The sequence below is a fragment of the Onychomys torridus genome, chromosome 10 (assembly GCF_903995425.1).
Source record: "Onychomys torridus chromosome 10, mOncTor1.1, whole genome shotgun sequence".
In the NCBI taxonomy this organism is placed as follows: domain Eukaryota; kingdom Metazoa; phylum Chordata; class Mammalia; order Rodentia; family Cricetidae; genus Onychomys; species Onychomys torridus.
The window spans coordinates 23,960,457-23,981,486 of record NC_050452.1 but is presented as its reverse complement, the minus strand read 5'-3'; the positions used below and the strand labels follow the sequence as shown (position 1 = coordinate 23,981,486).

At 47.4% G+C, this 21,030-nt stretch overlaps 1 protein-coding gene across 1 annotated transcript; it reads left to right on the top strand.

Moving 5' to 3' along the window:
* The first annotated feature begins 6,383 nt into the window (after positions 1 to 6,383).
* On the top strand, positions 6,384 to 18,442 carry Ykt6 (YKT6 v-SNARE homolog). The gene is made up of 7 exons (XM_036201033.1): positions 6,384 to 6,679; positions 9,936 to 10,018; positions 12,211 to 12,311; positions 13,243 to 13,347; positions 13,619 to 13,684; positions 15,444 to 15,545; positions 16,648 to 18,442. Exons 1-7 carry the CDS (start codon positions 6,576 to 6,578, stop codon positions 16,681 to 16,683), a joined length of 597 nt encoding a protein of 198 aa, XP_036056926.1. The 5' UTR covers positions 6,384 to 6,575; the 3' UTR covers positions 16,684 to 18,442.
* The last annotated feature ends 2,588 nt before the right edge of the window (positions 18,443 to 21,030 follow it).

Sequence of the window (21,030 nt, the reverse complement as noted above, 5' to 3'; positions counted from 1 at the left end):
GTGCTTTTTCTGTCTTCTCATTGCTGTTTGAACCGTGAAGTGATGGCTCTCTTCTTATGTGTCTATTGATTCTTGTTTCTTCTTTTTCATTGTGTGTGTGTGCAGTGAGTAGAGGTGCCTATGAAGGCGAGTGGTACCAGATCCCCTAGAGCTGGAGTTTTGGGCAGTTGTGAGATGTCTGATGCGGGTGCTGGGAATTGAACTTAGGGCCCATGGAACAGCAGTGTGTGTGTGCTTTTAACCACTGAGCCATCTCTCCAGCCCTAGTGTTTCTTCTTTTGAAAGTATTTATTAGCATATGTAGTAACTGTACAAAATGAGGGGTTTCATAATGGCATGTTCATTCAAGTGCATCTTTTTTCACACACACACAACCATCTTCTCCTCCTCCAACTTGCTAGGCCTCCTGATTTTTTCTTTTAAGGATTACTTGTTCAATTAACTATGTTGTTATTGACCTATTTTCACATATTAGCAGCTGTGGAAACAATTTTTATATTCCATCTAAAATTCACAGTTTGCTGTTAAATTTACAACTTGACTAATGGTGTCTTGCATTATACAGAAGTATCCACTTTCATGAATTCCAGCCTCTTCTTATCTGAAGGATTTATGTTTGTTAAAGAAAGCCTTTTCCATTCCCAAGCCGTAAAACTAAAATTGACCTTCCACCTTCCATTCTAATATTTTATTTTATTTTAGATTTTTTTGAAATTAAAGGACAATGGCGTAATTTCCCCCTCTCTCCCCTCTCTGCAACCCCTTTCATGCCCTCATCCCCACCTTTCTTCCTCGCTAACACATGACCTTTCTTCTTTGTTATTGTTTTATATATACATGCATAAATATATAACTACAGCCTGTTCAGTCTGGTTAATGTGGCTTTGTGTATATGACTTCAGGGCTGACCGCTTGGTATTGGATAACCAGTTAGGGGGTTCATGAAAGGGAATGCTGTTTCTCCTGCTCTCAGCATTCATTCCTGAGCTGCTTGTAGCTCTGTGTATGGGTGGGGCCCTATGAGATACCCTTTCCATGACCCCAAGTGCCCCAGCTTCTCCTCCACGCAGGAACTGCCAAATCCTGCTGGTGAAACTGTTCTTCTGGTAGATTTCCTGGCTTCCCCATGACCTTGGCTGAGCAAACAGGCTGTAGATTTGACCTGGAAAGCCCTTCTGGTGTGTTTTGAGCTTCACAAGCCATCACTAGTGTGCCTTCCTCGCTGGGCCACCCAGGATGATGTCCATCCTGGACTCCCTGTGCCAGAGACCATGATGGTCAGGTGGTGTGTGCTAGGGATAGAACCCAGGACCTCATTCATGCTAAGCAAGTCTTCTCCACTGAGCTGCATCCCTGCACAATCTGTGCCCTCTGTGCACAGATTTGATAACTAACAGCCAAGGAAGACACAGCCAGGTGAAGCATGTAGGAGCTTTTCCAGTTAGTGAGTCTGCGATTTACAGACTGCCTTCCCTGCAGGGGCTTTCCCAAAGCTCTATTTGTCCTAGAGACTGCCTTCCCTGGCTGGGGACTAAATGTACTAGACAAATGTCAGACATTTGAAATGGGAATGCATGGCCACATGTGGAAGTATATATAGTCTTGCCCAAGTACGGTCTTTTTTTTTTTTTTTTTTTTTTTAAGATTTATTTATTATGTAAACAGTATGTATACAGCATGTATGCCTGCAGGCCAGAAGAGGGCACCAGATCTCGTTACAGATGGTTGTGAGCCACCATGTGGTTGCTGAGAATTGAACTCAATTCTTAACCCCTGAGCCATCTCTCTAGCCCCCCAAGTACGGTCTTATCCCTGCCCCTCCTTTGTCCTGACACAGCCAGTGGCAGAAATAAAAATATGTGGCAGGTCATGTCTATCTTCTCTGCTGCCTAGAGAACCCAGTGGAAACTGGGACGTTCCAGTGCCGGGTTGTGGGACTAATGTTCCTAGGGTCAGGGTCTGCTGAGGATTTGTGTTGGTTATCAAATCTGTGCACAGCAACCCTACCCCCAAACTTTTCAAACTACCTATTTAACAATTAGTCATTCTGTGGCTGTGTTAGGAGTATCCAGCATTCTGGTGGCATTCCTCTTGTTCTGGCTTCTTACTACTCCCACAAATCCTAGGGCAGCTTCTTGTGCAGTGTGAGGCCGCTTGCTTCTCCCATCCGTGATACTTGATGGCTGTGGTCAGCACTACACAGGAATTGGAAGGCAAGCTTCAGAGAAACGGAGGAGCAGGCAGGAGAGCCTTCAGGGGTTACTCCTGCTCCAGAGCCTGCACAGATCTCCCTTAGCCTCGGAGGGTGGGTGTGGGTCCCACCTGAGAACAGTAGTATATGGAGGAAAGGAAAGACAATGAGGTATGCCCTTGGAGGTAGGCACACCAACCCAACAACCCTGGCAGCACCCATAGCAACAGTCACAAAGGAAGAGTCCCGACAAGGGAACTGTACCATGGGCTATGGATGCCATTGACCTGCATGGCTTGGCTGGCCCAATCCTGAGCTAGTCAAGAGCATCTACTCCTGCACCAGACCAGACCTCACCACAGCGACACTAGCAATCCAGGGGGCTCCTGCCTCACGCTGTGAGGGGTGGGGTTGCTGTGAGATTGTGTCTCTTAGAAATGATAAGGAAGCTTTACCCATGATACCTAAACAATATGGCTGCCTAAACAAGACCTGAGCAAATATAGCATCAGTAGGCATGCTTGCATGGAAGGGTATCTCATAGGATCTGAGCCAGGCAGTGGTGGCGCATGCCATTAATCCCAGCACTCGGGAGGCAGAGCCAGGTGTATCTCTGTGAGTTTGAGGCTAACCTGGTCTACAGAGTGAGATCCAGGACAGGCACCAAAAGCACACAGAGAAACCCTGTCTCACAAAACCAAAAATAAATAAATAAAATAAAATTAGGATCTGGAGAGACAGTTCAGTGCTTAAGAGCACTGGCTGCTCTTGCAGAGGACCTGGGTTTGGTTCCCAGCACCCACATGGCAACTAATAAACACCTGTAATTCTAATTCCAGGGAATCGAATGATGGGATGTCCTCTTCTGGCACATATACGCAAGAATAACATGCCAGGTGGTGGTGACGCAGCTGGGCGGTGACTCATGCCTTTAATCCCAGCACTCAGAAGGCAGAAGCAGGTGGATCTCTGTGAGTTTGAGGCCAGCCTGGCTACAAAGCAAGTTTCAGGTTAGCCAGAACTGTTGCACAGAGAAACTCTGTCTCAAAAAACAAAAAAAGAATTAGAATAACACTCATACACATTTTAAAAAACCTTAAAATTTTCATTATAAATGTTATTTTCTATAAAATATTATTATATGTGTTAGTGTGCATGCATACATGTTGAGTACGCAGTGGCTTGGCATGTATGTTACTGTGTGCATGTGACTTGAGAAGGCAACTTGTGGACTTGGTTCTCTCCTTCTACCATGTGGGTGCTGAGGGTCAAACGAGGGTCGCCAGGCTTGCAGCAGCCTTTACCCACTGAGCTATCTCTCCTGCCCTGCAAAGGGGCTTTTCTTCAACATCTCAGGACTCAGGGAGACTGGACACAAGAGCCAAACCATCCCACAGCTGATTCTTGTCTCAGTGATTCACCCTTGCAAGCTCTTCTCTCCCCACATTCCCGGGTCTCCTGAACCACGACAAGGACAGTGCAGGAATTTCTAGACACTCTTCATCCAGATCCCTTAAATCTTCTCTACTGTATTTGCTTTGTCTTTGGCATTGTGACGAGTAACCTTGGTTGTGAACTTGACTATGTCTGAAATCAACTAAAACACAAACTACTGGGCACTCCTGGGAGGGATTTTCTTGAGCAGATTAAATGAAGCATTCACCCTAAATCTGTGCAGTACCTCCTGGTAGTAATCCCGATGGAAGGACATAGAAGAAGGAAACTTTGCTTTTTGCCTGTTGGCTACTACTCTGTTGCTGCAGCATTCCTCACCTAGATTAGAACCAAATTCTTAGGAATTCAAATGTAGGCCAAGACCAATCTCTCCAGGTGTACTGGTTGGTTTTGTGTCAACTGGACACGAGCTGGAGTCATTAGAAGGGAAGGCGCCTCAGCTGAGGAAATGCCTCCAGGAGATGCGGCTGTAAGGCATTTTCTCAATTAGTGATCAAGGTGGGGGGCATGGTGGTCCTGGGTTCTATAAGAAAGAAGGCTGAGGGCAGGAGAGATGACTCAGAGGTTAAGAGCACAGGCTGCTCTTCCAGAGGCCCTGAGTTCAAGTGCCAGCAACCACATGGTGGCTCTCAATCATCTGTAATGAGATCTGGTGCCCTCTCCTGGCCTGCAGGCAGACAGAACATTGTATACATAATAAATAAATAAATCTTGGGGAAAAAAAAAAAAGGCTGAGCAAGCCATTGGAAGCAAGCCAATAAGCAGCACCCCTTCATAGCCTCTGCATCAGCTCCTGCCTCCAGGATCCTGCTCTGTTTGAGTTCCTGTCCTGACTTCCTTCAGTGATGAACAGCAGTGCTGAAGTGTAAGCCAAATAAACCCATTCCTCCCCAACTTGCTTTTCGGTCATGGTGTTTCATTTCGGCAATAGAAACCCTAACTAAGACACCAGGAATCTTCCAGACTTTCAACACTAGATTGAGTTTGCTGAGACATCCAGTCTCATGGACTGAGCAATTGCCAGATTCTTGGTCTCTCCAGTGGGAGACAGCCACTGGTAGACTACTTACACAGCCTCCTGAAGCCAATCTAATAAATCCTCTTTTAATAGATGTATATTTATTCTATCAGTTCTGTTCCTTTAGAGAACCCTAATACAGGCATATATATGTATATGTTCATATGCACTCATACATATACACATGTATATATATAGATATATATGTAGGTATAACTACATGTAGGTATACATATGTATATGTGCATATGAACTCTTCATCAGTAAGCTGTATACATGATCATTTATTTCTACTCATAAAACCAGAGAATCTAAAATTGACCACATACTCAGTCACAACAAGTCTCAACAGATACAAGAAAATTGAAATAATTCCCTGTATCTTATCAGACCACCGTGAATTAAAGCTGGATTTCAACAACAACAGAAACAACAGAGAGCCTACAAACTCTGGGAAACTGAACAACTCTCTACTGAGTTACCACGGAGTCGTGGAAAAAAATAAAGAAATTAAAGACTAAAAACAAACAAACAAAAAAACCAAAAAAAACAACCCAGAGAATGTCCCTTTATAACCGAAGCAGTGACTGAAAGCTAGAAATAAAAATACAGTGCTATTATCTAATCTATAGACCTTGCTCAGATCTTAGCCTGCCTTTAAATCTCTGCTTCCAGCAGCCTGTAGGGCACCTTCAACCTATCATAAGCTCTCTTTCTTTTTTCTTTGTTATTGAACATATATAACCACGCAAATAAAACAATCATCGTTGTTAAGCATCTGCTATGAGTAGAGCTTGAAATATTATACTTTATCGTTTTTAGCAACATGTCTACAAAAAGGATATTTTTTTCAAGTTTAACAGATGGTGAGGAGAGAATCCTCACTTTTGTGGTATGGGAGTACCGAGGCTGAATTCAAGTTGGGTAACAGCTGGGGAAATGGCGTGGAAGACAAGAATCCTTCGCAATACTTTAACAAGCTTGGCTTGGGAAATTTGCATATGATCAGAGGAGACTTCCTGGGGCCAAAGGAGGCTGAGTGAAGCCAGAGAAGCGCCAGAAGAGGCGCCAAGAGTGGAGGTGGGCTGCAAGGGAGTTTGTTGAGCGTTTTAGGATTCACTGTTGAACCCCAGCTCTGCCTCTTACTAACCATTTCCTAAATCTCTTTCTGCAACGTGGTTTGCACCCACCCACTGTCCTCCTGGTCATTTTGTATAATTTTAGGTGAAGCGATTTCCTACAGAAATGGTTCTCATCTGCCGCCTGCAGAGCCACTGTGTCCGTGCAGGTGAACGGGGCCGGATGACAGCATCTGGCCGCTTGGCTGGTCGAACCAGTGTGCCCATATCAGGAGTTGCTGGGTCTGGCCACAGCCAGTGACGCTTCTGATGTCTGTTACTGCAATGGAAAACTGAAGACATTGTCTTTTACTCCTCTGTTTTTGGGATACGCAGAGAAGAGGGTTGGTGAGCCTGGTGCTGCTACATGTAAGGTGTACCGACAGGTATGGATGGCTATTCTACCGGATGAGGAGGTAAAAGCGACGGCACGGCGCGGCACTGTCTAGGACCGCCAGTCGGGGCCCACGCCACAGCCCGGAAGAGAACACCCCAAACCACTGCCACGCAGGCGGAGACCGCTCCTCCTGGCACCGATCTGGGCCGACCGGGACGCGCCCCGCCTCTCCGCGGCACGCGCGCGCACGCACGCGCGCGCGCCTCCCCTGTCTTCCGGCCTCCGTTGAGCGTCAAGCGCAACCCTCGACCGGAACCGGAAGAGGACCCCCAAGCTCGGAGGCAGAAGCCGGCGGGGCCCCGTCAGCAGCCGGCGGCGGCTGTTGTGGAGGACCGCGGCTGCTGCGCTCCGGGGAGCGGCTGTGGGCTCCGGCCGGCGGCCCGAAGGTGCGGCGCCATGAAGCTGTACAGCCTCAGCGTCCTTTACAAAAGCGAGCCCAAAGCGGTGCTGCTCAAAGCCGCGTACGACGTGTCTTCCTTCAGTTTCTTCCAGAGGGCCAGGTGAGAGGGCCGGGCGCGGGTGGCCGCACCGGGAGGCCTGGAGTCGGGCTTGGGTCCGGGAGGGCGGGGAGGCAGGTCTCCCCACGGGGAGCCGAGCCACGGCCTCGGGCGGCGGGCTGTGCCTGAGGAGGAGGAGTCAGCATCCCTGGTAAAGGGCTCTGCCACCCCACAACACTGCCCCGCTGTGCAAAGGTGAGAAGACTTGAAAGTCGTGCGGATGACCAGGTTCGCTACCGAATGTTGTGGGGTAGGATATCGAGACCCAGAAATAAGTATTTTGATTGCCACCTCGCACCCTGTGATCTAACCAGAGTGGTTGGTGTCTTAACAGCTACCTTTGTATTTTGTTAAAGCCTGTGGTTCTCAGCCTTCCCAATGCTGCGACCCCTTAATAGAGTTCTTCATGTTGTGATGACCCCCCCCCCCCCCCCCCCCCCCCAACCCCCGCAACATAACAGTATTTTCCGAGCTGTTTCATAACTGTAGTTTTCCCACTGTTGTGAATAGGAATGTAAATATTTTTGGAAATAGAGGGTTTGGCGATGGGGTTGCGACCCACATGTTTTTGAGAACCGCTGGTCAGAGCCCTTTCCAACAACCTGTATGAGATAATAGGGAGGCATTCTTTTTATGACTGAAGTCACTGATTCCTCAAGGATTGGGCGTCGGGCTCAGAAGTCACACCCATATTCTGTTTCTTAGTGTTTAGGCCCTGGTGATCAGAAAGGGTCTACACTTTTGATTTGGAAGGAAGCATTGAATTTGTAGGGCTTACTGGCTTTTAAAGGGTTCTGATGTGCTTTAATTGGAAGTGCCACAGACACCGAGTCCATTTGTGGGAGTGGGCAGAGTGATTCAGATCTAAAAGAAGAAGGACCCAACAGGATAGGACCTGTGGCCATTTTGTCCCAAAGTCTGGGGGAAATCTGCCTTTCTGGGTTCTGTCTCTGATCTTAACCATTCTAGAGACCTGATATTAGTGGACTCATATACTATTTGTCTTTTTGTGTCTCACTGATTTTACTTAGCAGAGTGGCCCCAAGGTTCACCCATGTTGCTTCAGATACCAACATTTTCTTCCTTTTAAAGTCTATACAACATTGAGTTTTATGTACACCCTGTTTTGCTTATGCATCCATCACATGAGTCACTGCACATTGAGGCTATGTGAATAACATTTGCAAGGGGTTGGAAGATAGCTTGAGCTGGGGAATTATCTCATTCAGGATAGTGCTTGCTACATGAGGGCCTGAGTCTGGTCTCACATAATCACATTAAAAAATAAAATAGCAGGGTGTTGTGGCACACTTGTACTTCCAAAGCTGGGAAGCAGAGACCAGATGATGGGGGTCAGGGCATAATGACTGGCGCTCCAGCCTAGCCTACTTTGTGAGCTCCAAGCCAGCCTCATCAAAGGTGGATAGCTTCTGAGGAATGGTGCCATATGTGCGCAGGCACCTGCACATAGGTGTGCACCCATATGAACACACACAAAGAGACCCCGCTCACAGTTTTCTGTGGCGCCCATTCCCAGAAGTAGAATTACTGTGTCATCTCTTGGCTCCTTCTAGTTCTTCCTGCCTCTGTACTTTATGTTCCCTGGCCTCTGTTCTGTGCTTGACGGTGTTTTTCTCTGATGGAACCTTTGGTGCCAACTTGGCTCTAGATCTTTTAATTTTTTCCCTTTCCATTTATATGAAAGATTCTCAGAGCTTTCACTGTACCTCTGTCTTATTCTTTGGCACCCTTACATTAGCTAGTCTCAGATGACCAGCCGTGACACAGGGAGACACATGTTCCAATCTAGTGAGACCCCTCATTTTCATCTTTCATGTCAACATGATTACTAAAGCCTTTGAATAATCTCTCACAATTAATGTGCTTCTTCCTAATCACGTGACTGTACCCCTGCTCTAAATATTTTCTTTTTAGTTTTATTGCAAAGGCTTTCTTGAGAATTTAAGAAAAAATTTAAAGAATATTTTTTGTGATTATTTTGACCATGCCATTCCCTCATGATAATAATAGTATATTGTGTGCCAGGCAAGGTACCAGGTGCTTTTTATATATTAACTCATTTTAACTATCACACCAGACTTGATTTTACTACTGAGGTCAGCACAGTAATTTGCCTGACACTTAGTAGGTCTTGAAATCTCTGAATTAGATCTTCAGATATTTCACTTAAGAATCCTGTACTGCAAGGTATGGTGGTGCACACCTTTGATCTCAGCACTCAAGAGGCAGAGGCAGGTGGATCTCTCAGCCTGGTCTCTGTAAGAGTTCCGGGACAGCCAGGGGGGCTACACAGACCCTGTCTCAAAACCCTTTTACGACGGCCTGGCTGCCCTTTATCATGCATCTCCAGTTGAAGGTTTCCCGTCAGTCCCCTGGCTGGACCGACCATCTGAAAGTCTCCCACTCTGGCCAGGTCTACAGCCCTCTTTTGGGCCCATAGCAAACCTGTTGCAGCTTTCTGAGCTCTTTCCACTCCTTTCCTTGACGAAGCTGTTTCTTTCCATTCCTTCCAACAGTGCTCGGAGCATCAGCAGACCTGACCAAGCTCTCGCTCAGTGTGTGTCTGTGGCATTCCCAGCCAGGGCTGTCCTGTGGCCACAGGTGTATCCTGGTGTGCTTCTGCCTGACAGTTTTTGTCACTGGTGTTTTTCTAGAGCAGTGTGTATTTATCCTGCTTCTTGGAAACTAGTACAGGAGCTGCTTTCTGCTTTCCCACTAGGTCCCAAGCATGTTGGCTTTTTAAAAAATTTCAAGCACATTTTTATTTCCTGTGTGTGTTGTGTGTGTGTGTATGTGTGTGTGTGTGCGCGCACACACACATCATGGGATGCTTATGGAGGTCAGAGAACAATTTGGGAAAGTCATTTCTCTCCTTCTACCATGTGAGTTACAGGGACCAAACTCAGGTTGTCAGACTTGACAATAGGTGCTTGTATCTAAAGAGCCAAATCACTGAACCCAAAATCATGTTTGATGGAAATGTTAAATTGACTGTAGCCTAAAGAAAATGTCTGAGCCATCTGGAAGCTGTTGGTACACAGATATGGCTTGAATAGTGGTATATGCATTTATGTTGATATTACAATGAGTTTATTATTGTTTCTAAAGTTAGGAGGGAATGGAATAAAACTAAGAGGCAATGACGGTCTCCTTAACTTAGAACCGCAGAGGTCTCTTTCCATTGTGTTGGGGCAATGTGACTTGAAAGAAGGTTATAAATATGTGTTGTGTTTCCTAGTGTTCAGGAATTCATGACCTTTACAAGTCAACTGATTGTGGAACGCTCGGCAAAAGGCAGCAGAGCCTCTGTCAAGGAGCAAGGTAAGAGGACTCACCACCTTCTGAGTGCTGGACTGGCTGTCACACTGTAAACAGCACAGGGTGCTCCCTGCACCATGTGATTGCTCCCAGGACTGTAATCTTCTGCTGCCCCGTTTCCTCTCCTTGCTGCTTCTTTTTATACAGAATTCTGAACCCAATGTTGACGTCCATGCTCACTGTACAAAACTTGCTATACAGCTGCACTTGCATAGCTTGTACTCAGTAAAGACTAGACTTACTGGACACAGCCTGTAGGCTGAGAGGTGACAGGGACTGAGTCTCTGGGCCCTTGGCAGCCTTCCCATAGGCTGAGAGGTGACAGGGACTGATTCTCTTGGACCAGCAGCAAGCAGCCTTCCCATTCTGCTTTTCCTCCCAGATACTTCAAAAGAGGATTTCTAGCTAGCACTTGTGAGGTAATACTGTGTTCTGTCTGTATTCCTTAAGTTTTGTGGGTTTTGTTTTGTTTTGTTTTTTAGCAGAATCTTTCCTTTATTTCATAATTCTGATTTTGGATATCAGTTTGGGGCATTTATTTTAGACTCACACATTTCACAAACAAATTTGAAGTTACATGAATTACATCAGGCATAAACAAAGAGGACTGTGCTGCCTGATTTTGTGTCAACTTGACACAAGTTACAGAGTCATCAGAGAGGAGGAGCCTCAGCTGAGGAAATGCCTCCATGAGGTCCAGCTGTAAGGCATTTTCTCAATTAGTGGTCAGTGGGGGAAGGCCCAGCCCATGGTGGCGCCATCCCTGGCCTGGTGGTCTGGAGTTCTATAGAAAACTGGGTTGAGCAAGCTGTGGGAAGCAAGCCAATGAGGAGCTCCCCTCCACTACCTTCTGCATCAGCTCCTGGCTCCAGGTTCCAGCCCTGCTTGAGTTCCTGTTCTGACTTCTTCCGATGATGGACGATGATCTGAAAGGATAAGCTAAATAAACCCTTTCCTTCCCAACTTGCTTTTTTGTCATGGTGTTTCATGGCAGCAATAGAAACCCTAACTAATACAATAACCTCACATAGGCGGTAGCCCTAGGATAGAGTTCCTGAATTGATGATAGAGTCACAGACACAGATGCTGTCAGTGATACTGACCATATATTCTCCATAATGAATATCTGTGCTGTGACTATCACAGCAATGAAAAGGACTCATGATTGTGTCTTTGCGGTCACTCCTTTGTACTATCTGCCCTTCCTGGTTTTATTACTTAAAGACTGTTTCTCACATTGGCAAGCTCCTCAGTTTCTATGGAAACTGACTCCATGTTTGGCTCTTTCTTACTTGGGAATGGATACAAAATCAGATGGGAATTCTCCATCTCGCCTCCTCTCTGTTCTTGTTGATCTCTGCCCTTCTCTGACTCCTAGGACTTTAAACCCTTCCCTCTTTTGTTTTCCTTTCTGTTTAATACTGAAATCTTCTGGGTCAGATCCTTAGAAGGTGAAGGTTGTTATTTGTAAGCTCTCATCCTTGGTTCTCTTATTCTGGGGATGTGGTTAGCCATTTCATCTCTGAAACCTTTCAAAGTGATGAAACTCAACAATCCTGTGGACTATGATTATTTTGCAGAGGCTTTCTGTAAACCATACCGTTTAATCATATGACAACTTTAGTTCAGTAACACTAGAGACCTTGGCCAGGACTGGCTAATTTTTCTCTATACAGTTCCTCTTGGCCACCCACCACATGCTGGAGTAGATCAAACCATGTCTTAGTACAGGAGATTGAAGATTGAAGCCCTCGGAGGTAATTTTCTGATCTCGGCTACTCTTAAGAAATTACTTTAAGAAAGTAGAAGTAGCTTGTCTTGCCTGGTGTATCCTCAATTTAGGAACAGCACAGAGCCTCAGAGGGCCATAAATTGCTAAGACTTAGCCAGGCCTGAGCTAAAGGCAGTGATCTGGAATTGCTCTGGGGGACATTGCCTCTGGTGTGTTTCCGTCCCTGGCAGCTCATTTCGATCTCATTACACACATATCTCAGGGAATGTAGGGTATTAGTCAGCTCCTGGGCATGGCCCATAGAACTGGTACAGAGCCTCTCAGCAGTACCCCCTCAGAGCAGTTGAGCTTCACAGTGGTTTCAGGGTGGCTCTGTTTGACTAGGAAGCAGGAGCTAGCATTATGATGCATTGGCACATTCAAAACTGTCAGTAGCCACATGTGAGATCTCTTGTCTCCTTAGAGTATCTTTGCCATGTCTACGTCCGGAGTGATGGTCTTGCAGGTGTGGTTATTGCTGACAGCGAATATCCTTCCAGAGTGGCCTTTACCTTGCTGGAGAAGGTGAGTGTGTTGTTGGACTGAGATGAGAAGTATGGAGCATGGTGGACCTAGTACCTGAAGCACAAGGGATGACTGTTCCAGAGGCCACATTTTCAGCCATCATTTCCACCCAAACCAGGAGACATTTGAAATCCCTACCTATGTATATTTCCTCCGCCATTCATGTGACCTGTATTCCTGCCACTGTAGGGCACAGCTCCACCCTCTCCCCTTCCCTTTTGCTGAAGGTTCCTGTTCTCTTCCTGTTGCTGCTGCAGGCGGTCACTGTAGCTCTCTCCCCTGGTGTAGGTCAGTGGCTTCATGGAGTTTATTGTTGCTTTGTTTTTGAGACAAGGTCTTAACTATGTAGCCCTGCCTGGCTTAGAACTCATAATGTAGACCAGGTTGGCCTCAAACTGAGGGTTCCCCCTGTCTCTGTCTCCTGAGTACCGAGGTTAAAGGCATGTGCCAGCACACCACACCCATTCCCACCCACTCTGTGGTGTTTAGTACCCAATAACTTCTAATTATAAACTTGGAGGCAGAAGCTGCCTTGTCCTGTTCCTCATTGCATTAAACACTTCTGGGCACATGGAATCTGGTGGTTGCTTATATCCAGAGAACCTAGATCACTTTCTTGAAGAATTACTTTGGAAAACTAGAGGCCTAGTTTAAAACTAGTGTAAAATGAGAATACTTTCATCATTCTCCAGGTGAAGTTACCCTAGGCTGGACACACTTTACTTTTGTTTCTAGACTACTTAGAATGTGTTTTATTCTTAAACATTTGAAAAGAGGAACTTGAAGCTAGACTGTTCTCTTGCCATTAGATGGCCTTGTACCCTGGGGAGTCTGGGAGCCTCATTTGGGATGAGTGCTGTTGGTGACATTGGGTCACTGAAGGTGCTGTGACCGTGGGTGGGAGATCTGTTGCATCTCCTTTGTTTTACAGGTACTAGATGAATTCTCCAAGCAAGTTGATAGGATAGACTGGCCAATAGGATCACCTGCTACAATCCAGTACACAGCCCTGGATAGTCACCTTAGTAGATACCAGGTGAGTTTAAAAAATCATCTTCTAGAGACTGTCCAGAAGGTCTGTGATCTGGGCAAGGTCAGTAACCATGATAGTTGAAGGCTGATGTACAGGTGAACTGTCTGTTTGAAAAGCACAGAGAAATACTTTCAGACTTGGAAATATAGCTCTAGACAGGCTTTCGATTTCTCTGTTCTAAGCCTTTGTATTGTGAGAGTTTGTTCAGCTTCCTTAGTTTGATTTTGTTTATAGGTAATGACTCCATTCTTCTTGCTTTTGTTCTGGCTCCTAGAACCCCCGAGAAGCTGATCCCATGAGTAAAGTACAAGCTGAACTGGATGAGACCAAAATCATTCTGGTAAGCAGGAAGGTGGAGAGGAAACGTGCCACTGACCAGAGTCCATTCTTGCTTTAATGATAGTCACAGCCTGGTCCAGGAAACCATGACTGCCACTCCACCAACTTCATCACTCTCTGTGTACCCCATCTTAGCTCACAGCACCTCTCCTTAGAGGGGACTGAGCTGAGAATCCATGTGAGCCTAGTGTATGCTGCTAGATGACCTTCTGCCAGTGAGCTCTATTCCCAGCCTTCAGCTGACATGTCATGTTCTGTGAGTTGCTCAGCTATGTGCAGGAATAAAGGACAATTTGGATAGTTCCTCACTCGATACCATTGCACACAAGTGTACAGCTGCCTGGCAGTAGCTGTCTGGGGAAGGAAATGGGCTGCTGTTGATGATGAGCCAGGCAGCAGGGCCAGCTCTTGTGAGGGCCTCCATCTCTGTCCTCCTCTCTCCCCAAGGCAAGGATTGTAGTGCTGACAGCCTAAAGCCCATCCCAGGGACCGGGTTTCCCGTCATGGCACTGCCAGTGGGCATATAATCTAGTGTGTATATGGTTTGTGTCTGTAATTCTGAATTTTGAAGGAGCCATATTTTTAAATAACGAAAGGAAACATTGAAATTTAATGTTATTTAATATCCAAATATAGAATATCCAAAATCTTTCCACCCTATCTTCAGAATAAAAAAAATTCACTAATGTGTTTCCTTTTATAACTTTTTTCTTTATTTTTTATTTTATATGTAAGGGTGTTTTTGCGTGTATGTTATGCCTGGCCACAATATTTGTGCAGTGCCCTTGGATGCCAGAAGAAGACATTGGATTACCTGGGACTGGAGTTAGAGATGGTTGTGAACTGCCATGTGGGTGCTGGGAATTGAACCCAGGTCCTCTGGAAGAGAGCCAATTCTCTTAACCTCTGAGCCATTTCTGCAGTCCTACTAGTGAAGTGGTTTGCATACTGAGCCTGAGTCTCTGAAAGCTGTTGTGTTTGCACATGAAGAACATGCTAGGACCTGTCTCCCCTCAAGTGCTTGGCAGCTGCCTGGTCAGATGACACAGCTTTGTCACTGTTCGTTTCCTGTGGCTGCTAAGGAGGAACCGTACACTGTATGACTCCACAGAAGTACGTTCTCTCTCAGGAGGCTGGAAGTCTGATAGTGAAGTCTGCGTCAGGCTGCCTCCTGGGGCTGTGTGAACAGTGTCTGCTCTAGGCCTTTCTCAGGTCTCTCCTGGCTGCTGGCAGCTTGCTGTGTCTTAGTCCTCTGTGTCCTCACAGGCTTCTCTGGGGGGCTACATTTCTGTTGTCATGAAGAGGCGAAGTGTGCCCCTTTAATCCATCACCACCACACTTTAAACTGATGACATTTGCAAAGACCTTATTTCCAAAGAAGGCCACATTCAGAGGTTCTGCATGGATGTGAATTTGGATAGCCACTGTCCATCCCAGTACAGTTGTGTAGTACTCATATGTCTTTCTCTTCACATAGAAACCTCTGCACATGTGTGCTTACAGCACACATGTACAAATACAAGCTTTCCTAGAGCAGTGCTTGTCTGAATCTGTGCTGGGAAAAATATTGGGAAAGCCCCAGGCCCTGTACTATTGACTTGACTGGAGATATCTTCTGGGCCTATGTCCCAGTGCTTGTTGGTGTCTGTTGGGTAGGGGCCCAGAGGAGGGAGTTCTAGCCACTCAGCTTCCATAAGGGCCTGTTGTCAGCAGCCACTTAACTGAGCAGAGCCAAGAGTTCTCTTCTCTCTTTTGTCTAGCATAACACCATGGAGTCTTTGTTAGAGCGAGGCGAGAAGCTTGATGACTTGGTATCCAAATCAGAAGTACTGGGAACACAGTCGAAAGCCTTCTATAAAACTGTGAGTAATGCTGCCTGGCCCTCCTGGGTATTCCCTCGCACAGAGCCATTGCAGCGCGTTTCTCTGGCCCTCTTTACTTAACCAAGATTGGATTTGGGTACCACTCCTTGGGAGGAGGGAGCCTAAAGCAAGTGCTTCAGCCCCGTGATTGGCAGTTTACACTCAGGCATTCTTCTACTTGACTAAGGCTCTGCCTGGCTGGGTTCAGAGGCAGCAGCCCCTTCCCATTCTGACTCCCCTGTTGACAGAGCAGTTAGGTATCAGTCCTTAAGAAGCCAGCAGCTCACCTTTCTAAATGCATTAGTTCTCTGACGAATTTCCCCCTCATTGCAGGGCTCCTCCTGCTGACTTTGTTTCTCTCCAGGATTACTTAAATTTTCAGTTGTGAACATTGTGTTGTTCTGTGTCGTTTAATGTGTGTGGGTGTTTTGCCTGCATGTATATATGTATACCACATAAATGCCTGAAGCCCATAGAGGCCAGAAGAGGACATAGAATTCCTTGAAGCTGGCATTAGAGACAGTTGTGAGCTGCCATGTGGGTGATGGGAATTGAACCCTTATTCCCTGGAAGAGCAGCCAGTGCTCTTAACTGCTGAGCCATCTCCCCAGCCCATGCATATTTCCATTGCGTTGCATGTTGGAGGAAGCTGAGCAGTAGGGGTAGGAGGGTGGCCTTTGATCAGAAAGCAAGAACAGGTACAATAGCAGCCCCACAAACATGAGCCAGAACCCTGTTCCTTCTCTGAAAGACCGTTCTCCAGAAAGAAACACCATCAGGGCCGTCTGATAGCACGGAGATACTCAGGCAACCCCGTTCCCATTACTGCTTCTTTTGCTTACACATGGGCTGACGGCAGGAACTTTATCGATTTATTGAGAGCATTAGTGGGCTGTGCAAAAAATGTATGGAGCCCAGACTAGCAGTGGAGGTAATGTCGCTGTGAGCAGCTTTCTTTGAAGCCCTGAGGCAGAGTTGGTTTTGCTTTCTCCATCTTATTGCTTCAGTGGAGCTCCATCCTGCACCCTTCAGCCCTTGTCAGCACCCTGTGACCACCAGCCCTCCTTAGCACCCTCATCTTTCTTTTCTTTTTCCTTTCAAGGCCCGGAAACAGAACTCATGCTGTGCAATCATGTGATGTAGCCCACAGAGGCAGGCGCTGGATCGTCATGTCACATCAGAACTACAGCCCCTGAAGATGAAGCGATACCCTAGAAGAAGACCTGGAGCCAGGCTGACTGGCTGTTTTTATTTTGAAGTTCTCAAGAGGAGTGAAGGGGATGACTGAAGGGTGGGAACACTGACGTTCATATGTGTGCTTGTGACTTTGGGAAAGAATCTGAGGTCCTCAAAGATGTAATGTTGAGAAAATGAAACCATAAACTCAAAGTGGCTCTTAATAGGTGCTGAAGGGCTTATTCTCAGCTAACCCCGGAAGGCTCTGTGGGAGGGAATCTTTTTTCCTGATCCTTGGTATGACTTAGGATTTCATTTGTGCATTAATAATATTAACTCTCCAGTGAGTGGGGTGGGGGGAGGGAGTCTCGGGTGATAGGGCTGGGTAGGCAGAGTTTGAACACTCCAGAATTCTACTCTCTTGCACGGTGGAGGTTGGGAGAAGCTCACCGTGACCAGTGTCAGGACTGTGAAAGGCAGTGGTCACTGGGTCTCCCCTGTTTGGCTTGCCTGTCTGCTAGGATTGGCATCTGCCATGGACAGGGCCCATCCTAAGCACCTTTATCCGGTAACACAAAGATGGCTTGTGAGAGGTACTTAGAATGGGCTGAGAAGGGCAAGATGTGTAAGTTGTGGTTTTATCAGCCAGCAGACTGTTGAGACTGGGGGCTGTTCTGGTGTTGGAGGGTCAGCTGATAGTGTCCATCTTCAGGGGAAGAAGCAGACACAGGTGCCCTCAGCTGTCCAGTGTGGAGGTGCACTCACCTTGACTTGCCATCGGACTTTGGACATCAAGATCAAAGTAGTGGGTGCTGTCATCAGTCAGAGTTGGTTTTATTGGTCTCTGTGTCTTGACTGTCTTGGCAACTGCTTGGGGCCTGCATGTTTGAACGAGTCATTCCTGTGGGTACCAGGACAGGTGCCAGTAGCCTGAAGATTCCCAGCACTCCCCTGTGGGCTGTCCATCTCTGACCTACAAGCCCTTTCCAGTCAGAGACAGCTGTAGAGTAGAGGAGATTGAGGGGTTGGTCTGAGCTAGCACCCACTGCCAGCACAGTCTATGTGGTGAACCCAGGATGTGCTGGGTCTCACATTGCCTCCTCATGCTCTGCTGTGCACAGAGTATATCATGAGATCCTGTCTCCCCAGAAACAACTGCTGGGATGCTAGCTAGCCTCGATGAGTTTTGAACCAGAGCTATCTTACTCTGATGATCCCTGAGCCTGCTGAGCTACCCTCAGAGTGCCCATGGAGGTGGGGAGGGGGGTGTCTACTGTGGCTTCCAAAATCCTTCCTTATGGTATCTGTCTATTTCTCTGGGTACTGCTAGTCAAAGGGCTCAGGCTCTGCCCTGAAGAGGCCTGCCCATATCATTTTCCTGCTGCCACCCCAGGGCCCCGAACAGCACAGGTCCAGTCTTGCTGGCACTCGGGGTGGACTAAATGGCCTGGAGCGCTGCCCGTCTTTCTTACTCTGGAGGGTGCTGGGGAAGAATGAGGGTGGGTAGAGGTAGACGTTTGCGAGAAAGAGGTAACCTTTGCCCACATATGGCTGTCCTACAGGGTATCACTCGCCCTGCAATGGATTGAGTTGCCTTGTGCCCCCCCCCCCCCGCCGTTATTCTAATGTTAAATTACTTGGCAAAAATGTATTTTAATAATGCCTAATTTCTTTGTTGTTTGAAAGTTTCTGTCTCAATAAAATTGCCTTTTGAAATTCCAGTACTGTCCTGTGTTTACTTTTAGCTTCAGGGAAACCTCTGTCCTCAACCCAGCCACTGAGGAGTGGGGAGATACTATACTTTGTTCCTGTAGGTACTAGGAACCTGTCCCAAATAAACCTCCAGGCCGGTCTAGTAGGAATCCTGTTTGCTTGTTTGCTGTGAACCAGGTGAGGGAGCTCTGGAGTAGCCTCGCCATCTCAGAACCCAGTTCTCTGCACACGGGAGAATTTGCCTGGGAGAGCTGCCCCTTAGCAATAGAGCCCTGGAAGGAAGCTTTATTTTACTCAAGTTTCCCATTCAGTGTAGGCTGGCTCCAAACCACCTAGCTTTCCAGGGTTTGTGAGGACTCTTGACCCCAGGGGCACAGCTAACTTGTGAGGGTCAGCATGGGAATATTCCAATCTGGAGTGTGGTTTTGAGTTTTGGAATGGCTCCAGTGGCTAGCAATGGCCTGAGGCATCTGTGGCCTCTGTCTCAGAAGGTCAACTAGGCCTTGCTTTCAGCCTGTGCTTGATGTCCTTGTCACAGACCTCTCTGGCTTGGGCAAGCAGCCCTGGATCCAGTGTGCTACTTTTTCCTGGTCTGTGGACCTTGTAGAGTTCAGAGTAACCTGAACCTTCCTGGGGTGACAGATGTCTAAGCTCAAAGTAGGTGTAAAAATGATGAATGAAACATTCTTTAGGAGTGTCCCTCTTGCCTGTAGTACTCAGCCTCATACAGGATGGTTACCCCTGGATACTGCCTTGAAAGCTGTCAGCATGGCCCAGCTGTCCAACATCCATGGAAAAGCTTCAGGAATAATGCATGGTGGAGGCTCACTCTGCAGCTTGTTGCCTTCCTGAGGGAGGCCTGGCCTGGAAACGCTCCTCCGATTACAGCTGATAGGTGACTGGAACCCTAGATAGAGGGCCCATTGCTGCTGCACCTATGGACACTGGCCTAGATTCTTTGTATTAGCTCTCGAGACCTACTGCCTGCCTGCCCATCTACCTGAAAGCACCTCCCTGGGTATAGCCCACAGAGACCACAAGATAGACATCAATGGCCTTCTTTACAAAGTGAATGTGTCTCAAAACATGCTTGAGATGGAAGAGGCAGTTGGGAGTGCTGGCCAGTTCTGGACCCCTTGGGCCTCCTACTCCCAGTGGATAGGACTGGAGGTACAGGGGCTCATATTTGAAGACAGGACAGGACCAGCACAGATTACAGGCAAAGTTTGCCCTATACTTACGGTAGAGATGCAGGGGAAAGCCTAGGGAGGGGGCTTCTCTGCTTTGCAGCCATGATGGAGTTGGCCCAGAGACCCCAGCACCTAGCCATGGTCTTTGTTCTGACTTTTGGTTAAGATCTCTAACTTGGGCTCCAAGTTGAACCTCTCTGCGAAGCCTCTTGATACCACCCATGATGGTACCATGTAAATGCTGTGCTGTGCTGTCTACATAACCCATGGGAGCAGATGGGTCTGTATTGTCAAGCAGGGTCCCAGCACAAAGCATTCAGCTCTACTTGAAGCGGATTGTCCTTTTTTTTTTTTTTTTTATTTGCAGTTTCCCGAGACAGAACAAAATAAGAATAAATTTTGTACACCTACAAGGCTCAGAAAGAAAAGACAATGGAACTCAGCAAAAAGAGAAGAGGAGGGCCGCCAGTACCACAGGCAGTGACACGCTGCAGTACTGGCCAGCGGCCGACGCCACCACCCGCGAACACCTAGCCAGCAGAGCAGGAGTGACCTGCTCTTTAGAGGGTCATGCAAAAGAATTGTCCCCCAGAAAAAAAAAAATCCCCAAATTATCCCAGACAGGCAGCTTTGTGGAGATAACAAGGTGGGTGGGGAGAGGAAAGGGGACCCCAGGATGCCAGGGTGGCTGGTCACAGGGCCTCACACTGTCCGTGGCAAGCCCTGCCACTCCATGGCCTTGGGCCACTCAAGTGGAGCCTGGCAGATGTTTACCCTGTGTCCATGGGTAGGAGACAGCTGTCCTGGGCACAGTGTGGATGAAAGGTGATATCCACTGAGTGTCTGTAGATGGACAGTCCCCTTGGAGTTTAGGATCCTGTGTCCTGTCCCCCACTTCTTGCCCTCCCCTGGCTTGATTTGTAGTAGAAGATAAAGAAAATCCTGGTTGAAAATGATATGAATTTGAAGTGGGCAGCACTGGGGTGGAGGCCCTTGGACTTCTGCAATCAAAGCTCCTGGCCACTCCCACCCAACACGGCTTCATACCTTTCTCCCCAGCCTATTCCAAAATGTTTCCAGCCTTGTGATCCTCTCTATCACCAAGGGCCAGGGCTACCCACAATAAACAGCCCGCACCTAGGAGCACCACTGGGCCCTGGAGGTGGTACACTGTCCTAACGGACCCTCCCTCCACCCATTGATATCCAGGCCCCACGTCCATAAATCTCTGCCCCCAGCCTGCCTTCTCTCTAGGCTGTCTCTGGCCCACCTGGAAGGGCCTCACACAACACGGCCCTAACCAATTGTGTCCTTCCATGTGCCACTGGCTGGCTCTGCTCTGGCTTCAGCTCTAGGCCCAGGTTAGGAAAGCTCGCCTACTTCCTCAAACACCTGTGTGGACCTGC